At 51.5% G+C, this 6,868-nt stretch overlaps 1 protein-coding gene across 1 annotated transcript; it reads right to left on the reverse strand.

Annotated features, from left to right (window-relative positions):
- Window positions 1-2,785: 2,785 nt before the first annotated feature.
- On the reverse strand, window positions 2,786-6,647 carry LOC139541930 (poly(A)-specific ribonuclease PARN-like). Its single transcript, XM_071346840.1, has 7 exons — window positions 6,517-6,647; window positions 6,219-6,296; window positions 5,975-6,054; window positions 3,854-3,921; window positions 3,308-3,389; window positions 3,071-3,131; window positions 2,786-2,955 (listed from the first exon to the last, which is right to left on the reverse strand). The coding sequence occupies exons 1-7, from the start codon at window positions 6,533-6,535 to the stop codon at window positions 2,786-2,788; spliced, it is 558 nt and encodes a 185-aa protein (XP_071202941.1). The 5' UTR covers window positions 6,536-6,647.
- Window positions 6,648-6,868: the final 221 nt, after the last annotated feature.

The raw sequence follows: 6,868 nt of genomic DNA on the forward strand, positions 1-6,868 counted from the left end.
GAGGACCTGGTGTCAGCAGGTGGCTAGGGAGGGAAAGGGGCTGGAGGAACTGGTGTCAGCAGGTGGCTAGGGAGGGAAAGGGGCTGGAGGAACTGGTGTCAGCAGGTGGCTAGGGAGGGAAAGGGGCTGGTGGGGGCTGGAGGAACTGGTGTCAGCAGGTGGCTAGGGAGGGAAAGGGGCTAGGGGCGGCTGGAGGAACTGGTGTCAGCAGGTGGCTAGGGAGGGAAAGGGGCGGGCTGGAGGAACTGGTGTCAGCAGGTGGCTAGGGAGGGAAAGTGGCTAGGGGTGGCTGGAGGAACTGGTGTCAGCAGGTGGCTAGGGAGGGAAAGGGGCGGCTGGATGAACTGGTGTCAGCAGGTGGCTAGGGAGGGAAAGGGGCTAGTGGGCGGCTGGAGGAACTGGTGTCAGCAGGTGGCTAGGGAGGGAAAGGGGCTGGAGGAACTGGTGTCAGCAGGTGGCTAGGGAGGGAAAGGGGCTAGAGGACCTGGTGTCAGCAGGTGGCTAGGGAGGGAAAGGGGCTGGAGGAACTGGTGTCAGCAGGTGGCTAGGGAGGGAAAGGGGCTGGAGGAACTGGTGTCAGCAGGTGGCTAGGGAGGGAAAGGGGCTGGTGGCGGCTGGAGGAACTGGTGTCAGCAGGTGGCTAGGGAGGGAAAGGGGCTAGGGGCGGCTGGAGGAACTGGTGTCAGCAGGTGGCTAGGGAGGGAAAGGGGCGGCTGGAGGAACTGGTGTCAGCAGGTGGCTAGGGAGGGAAAGGGGCTAGGGGGGGCTGGAGGAACTGGTGTCAGCAGGTGGCTAGGGAGGGAAAGGGGCTAGTGGGGGCTGGAGGAACTGGTGTCAGCAGGTGGCTAGGGAGGGAAAGGGGCTAGTGGGGGCTGGAGGAACTGGTGTCAGCAGGTGGCTAGGGAGGGAAAGGGGCTAGTGGCGGCTGGAGGAACTGGTGTCAGCAGGTGGCTAGGGAGGGAAAGGGGCTAGGGGCGGCTGGAGGAACTGGTGTCAGCAGGTGGCTAGGGAGGGAAAGGGGCTAGTGGGGGCTGGAGGAACTGGTGTCAGCAGGTGGCTAGGGAGGGAAAGGGGCTAGTGGGCGGCTGGAGGAACTGGTGTCAGCAGGTGGCTAGGGAGGGAAAGGGGCGGCTGGAGGAACTGGTGTCAGCAGGTGGCTAGGGAGGGAAAGGGGCTAGGGGCGGCTGGAGGAACTGGTGTCAGCAGGTGGCTAGGGAGGGAAAGGGGCTAGTGGCGGCTGGAGGAACTGGTGTCAGCAGGTGGCTAGGGAGGGAAAGGGGCTGGGGGCGGCTGGAGGAACTGGTGTCAGCAGGTGGCTAGGGAGGGAAAGGGGCTGGTGGGGGCTGGAGGAACTGGTGTCAGCAGGTGGCTAGGGAGGGAAAGGGGCTAGTGGGGGCTGGAGGAACTGGTGTCAGCAGGTGGCTAGGGAGGGAAAGGGGCTGGTGGGGGCTGGAGGAACTGGTGTCAGCAGGTGGCTAGGGAGGGAAAGGGGCTAGAGGAACTGGTGTCAGCAGGTGGCTAGGGAGGGAAAGGGGCTGGTGGGGGCTGGAGGAACTGGTGTCAGCAGGTGGCTAGGGAGGGAAAGGGGCTAGTGGCGGCTGGAGGAACTGGTGTCAGCAGGTGGCTAGGGAGGGAAAGGGGCTAGTGGTGGCTGGAGGAACTGGTGTCAGCAGGTGGCTAGGGAGGGAAAGGGGTGGCTGGAGGAACTGGTGTCAGCAGGTGGCTAGGGAGGGAAAGGGGCGGCTGGAGGAACTGGTGTCAGCAGGTGGCTAGGGAGGGAAAGGGGCGGCTGGAGGAACTGGTGTCAGCAGGTGGCTAGGGAGGGAAAGGGGCTAGGGGCGGCTGGAGGAACTGGTGTCAGCAGGTGGCTAGGGAGGGAAAGGGGCTAGTGGCGGCTGGAGGAACTGGTGTCAGCAGGTGGCTAGGGAGGGAAAGGGGCTGGTGGCGGCTGGAGGAACTGGTGTCAGCAGGTGGCTAGGGAGGGAAAGGGGTGGCTGGAGGAACTGGTGTCAGCAGGTGGCTAGGGAGGGAAAGGGGCTGGTGGCGGCTGGAGGAACTGGTGTCAGCAGGTGGCTAGGGAGGGAAAGGGGCTAGGTGGTGGCTGGAGGAACTGGTGTCAGCAGGTGGCTGGGGAGGGAAAGGGGCTGGTGGCGGCTGGAGGAACTGGTGTCAGCAGGTGGCTAGGGAGGGAAAGGGGCTGGTGGCGGCTGGAGGAACTGGTGTCAGCAGGTGGCTAGGGAGGGAAAGTGGCTAGGGGTGGCTGGAGGAACTGGTGTCAGCAGGTGGCTAGGGAGGGAAAGGGGTGGCTGGAGGAACTGGTGTCAGCAGGTGACTAGGGAGGGAAAGGGGCTGGAGGAACTGGTGTCAGCAGGTCGCTAGGGAGGGAAAGGTGGCTGGAGGAACTGGTGTCAGCAAGTGGCTAGGGAGGGAAACGGGGCTGGAGGAACTGGTGTCAGCAGGTGGCTAGGGAGGGAAAGGGGCTAGGTGGAGGCTGGAGGAACTGGTGTCAGCAGGCGGCTAGGGAGGGAAAGGGGCTAGGGGGGGCTGGAGGAACTGGTGTCAGCAGGTGGCTGGGGAGGGAAAGGGGCTGGTGGCGGCTGGAGGAACTGGTGTCAGCAGGTGGCTAGGGAGGGAAAGGGGCTAGGGGCGGCTGGAGAAACTGGTGTCAGCAGGTGGCAAGGGAAAGGGGCAGATTTGGGACCAAGCTGTCATCTCTCTCACCACTCCGTTACCACATGCAACTACAATCTAAAGTTGTAACTAGAAATGGGAGTCAGGTTTAAACTTACACCACTCGTCCGATGTACTCCCTGTGCTCCTCGGGGATGCTGCCGGGACCTTTGTTTGAGTTGGGGGAGATGTAGGAGGGGTTTCCTGATCCGTTACTCTGACTCCGCCTCTCCTCATACTGCTCCCGCAGCTGCACTTCCTCTTCCTGGTTCAGGTACGGGATCCCTACGGCAACCAGAAAAGGAGGCGGGGTTAGATGGCGGCGTGTTGGTTAGCTTAAATCAATCACTTAGTCATCTTTATTGTCCCAGTTTCTACGGCAACCAGACATGCCACCTACCGTGACGGAACACTTTGTTGAAGTCAAAACCCTGACTGGCCAGGAAGTCTATGCTGGAACTCTGAAATAACAAACACAAACATATTTAAGGAAGCACCGCCAGGGGCAACATGGGTCCTATTCTCCAGGAATGAAAGGGAAGCAAAAGGGCTGAAACAGGGAGTGACTACCTAAACCTGTCCAATAAGAAATGCTTGTACCACCCAGATTAAATAAAACAGACCAAGGTTTTCTAACCTGGCAGATGAACTTGGTGTCTGGTGAGGTTCTGTTGAATGGCTTTGGGAATATATAAAAATTAAAAGTCTTTATGACGTACCTGTGGGGACAAAAACACCGGGAGAGAAAGAACAGCAGGTCAGGTAGGTTAAACATTCCTATAGCCTGCTGCATAGAGATCACATCATTCAATATAGCTGACTTAGACTTCTATTTAACACTAAATCAGCCTTCTATTTCATTCTGTGGCAGACTGGTCCCAGATCTGTATTTCTAACACAACCCGTTTGTTATGACAGTGTCACAACACAGCAGAGAAGAGTTGGCTAAATCTCTAACTGATCTGGAGTCAGGTCAGGGGTCCTATGCGTCAAGCTTCTCCAAGTAAGATGGCCGATATAGGATCAGGTCCATATGGAACCAAATTCAGAATGATCCGAAAGGCTAAAAACTGATCCTAAACCAGCACTCCTACTCTGAGAAGCTTCATGTTACTCAGATGTCACTCAGTTCAAACCGACTGCGTGTTAAAGGTTAAATCTAAGAGAGATAAATCCCACTCACTTGGACTCTGCCTGGTCATATGTGAACGTACACAGTCCAAACTGAAACAGCAAGAAGTCCATGGAATGCTGGGGGGGGGGGGGGGGGGGGGGGAGCAGAGGAGTGGAGAGTCAAACGTGTACATTTAAAGCAGGACCGATAGCACGTGGCCTTGTGGCCCATACATAGACTCCAGGATTCAAAAACACCCGAAAACCATGATCATATAAAAAGTTATGCGAGCTACCTCGCTATATTATTAGTTATATACAGACGGAAGTTTACATACACTTAGGTTGAAGTCATTAAAACTAGTTTCAACCACTCCACAAATTTCTTGTTAACAAACTATAGTTTTGAGAAATCGGTTAAGACATCTACTTTGTGCATGACAAGTAATTTTTCCAACGATTGTTTACAGACAGATTATTTCACTTATAAATCACTGAATCACAATTCCAGTGGGTCAGAAGTTTACATACACTAAGTTGACTGTGCCTTCAAACAGCTTGGAAAATTCCAGAAAATGTCATGGCTTTAGAAGCTTCTGATTGACTCAAATTTTGTCAATTCGCCTATTGGAGGTGTACCTGTGGATGTATTTCAAGGCCAACCTTCAAACTCAGTGCCTCTTTGCTTGACATCATGGGAAAATCAAAAGAAATCAGCCAAGACCTCAGAAAACAAAATGGTAAACCTCCACAAGTCTGGTTCATCCTTGGGAGCAATTTCCAAACGCCTGAAGGTACCACGTTCATCTGTACAAACAATAGTACGCAAGTATAAACATAATGTGACCACGCAGCTGTCATACCGCTCAGGAAGGTGACGCGTTCTGTCTCCTAGAGATGAATGTACTTTGGTGCGAAAAGTGCAAATTAATCCCAGAACAACAGCAAAGGACCTTGTGAAGATGCTGGAGGAAACGGGTACAAAATTGTCTATATCAACAGTAAAACGAGTCCTATAATCGACATAACCTGAAAGGCCGCTCAGCAAGGAAGAAGCCAGTGCTCCAAAATTGCCATAAAAAAGCCAGACTACGGTTTGCAACTGCACACGGGGACAAAGATCATACTTTTTAGAGAAATGTGTCTGGTCTGATGAAACAAAAATAACTGTTTGGCCATAATGGCCAACGTTATGTTTGGAGGAAAAAGGGGGAGGCTTGCAAGCCAAAGAACACCATCCCAACCGTGAAGCAAGGGGGTGGCAGCATCATGTTGTGGGGTTGCTTTGCTGCAGGAGGGACTGGTGCACTTCACAAAATAGATGGCATCATAAAGGAAAATTATGTGGATATATTGAAGCAACATCACAAGACCTCAGTCAGGAAGTTAAAGCTTGGTTGCAAATGGGTCTTCCAAATGGACATTAACCCGAAGCATACTTCCAAAGTTGTGGCAAAATGGCTTGAGGACAACAAAGTCAAGGTATTGGAGTGGCTATCACAAAGCCCTGACCTCAATACTACAGAAAATGTGTGGGCAGAACTGAAAAAGTGTATGCGAGCAAGGAGGCCTACAAACCTGACTCAGTTACACCAGCTCTGTCAGAAGGAATGGGCCAAAATTCACCCAACTTATTGTGGGAAGCTTGTGGAAGGCCAACCAAAACGTTTGACCCAAGTTAAACAATTAAAAGGCAATGCTACCAAATACTAATTGAGTATATGTAAACTTCTGACCCACTGGGAATGTGATGAAAGAAATAAAAGCTGGGGGGGGAAATTTGCTCCACTATTATTCTGGCATTTCACATTCTTAAAATAAAGTGGTGATCCTAACTGACCTAAAACAGGGACTTTTTACTAGGATTAAATGTCAGGAATTATGAAAAACTGAGTTTAAATCTTTGGCTAAGGTGTATGTAAACTTCTGACTTCAACTGTAGCTACTCACTCAGTACCTGACCGACAGTTGTAACCAGGGCCATATATTTAGTGTTAGGCAATCTGTTAGAGTTTTGAATATCGTTCTCATTCTAGACATTCCGTTCCATAGCATTGTTAAATATTCCCCGTGTTAAACTAACGGGGAACCAACATGGCTGCCATAAAACGTTGTAGTGTCAAGTAAATGCAGCACAATGCAGAAACCGCATTGCCCCCAACTCTAAACGCATGCCTCTCTTGACGGTTACCTTTTTTAGCTTCATGTAGCGCTCCTCTGGCGTGTCCAACCCGTTAGTCAGTGCGCTGACGTTGGGCCCATCGCTAATACCTGAAACCGAAAAAAGTGTATTTTCTACTGTATTAACTAGAAATATGAAGATGTCAGAGTTCAAAACCGACTGCGCGTGTGGCTTGAAGCAGCCACGGGAACTGGTTGGCCAGCGAGCTAGCTAAGATGTAACTATAAACGTTTGCTAGCTAACAATGGCTTACCTGAAAATTCCCCATCGATTGCGAGAAAGTCTGCTTCCTCTATTGCGCTGTACACAGTGCTTAAACTGTCTTTGAAATCTGTAATACAAAAACAACAATCAGCCAACATGCGTTGGTGGTTACTCAACACGCAAGCTAGCTAGTTAGCGGGTTAGCATTCACAACCTCGCGGACGTGAACGGAATCATATTCGTGCGATTGTGCGGTGAGAAACGACAGCTAACGTTGTGTATCTAATAGCATATGAATATAATCTTGGTGTATATTCTCTATAAGGGTGCATAAAGAGGTGAATTACTTGTTCGTGTCACCTCCATCCCTACAGAAAGAAAAAAATACAATGTACCAAACCGCTGCTGTCACTCAAGAGGATTTTAATCTTTCCAACAAACACTTCCGGCGTAGTGACGTTTTTGACACGGCGTCAATCAAAATATGGCTACGACAAAATAAAAGCCGTATGATGCACGAATCACGTTTACGCGCTTTCTAGCTCGAATGTACAGTATGGATTTATTAGTCGTGCGGTGAGCATAACTGAAAATGTTATAAGGAGTGTCCCCCATTTTGAATAGCAATTTTAATTTGTCTTTTCACGCCACCAACAGTCACCCGATGCAAAAGCACAAAACTCTGCCATGAATGACGGA

The sequence above is a fragment of the Salvelinus alpinus genome, chromosome 2 (assembly GCF_045679555.1).
Source record: "Salvelinus alpinus chromosome 2, SLU_Salpinus.1, whole genome shotgun sequence".
NCBI classification, from domain to species: Eukaryota; Metazoa; Chordata; class Actinopteri; order Salmoniformes; family Salmonidae; genus Salvelinus; species Salvelinus alpinus.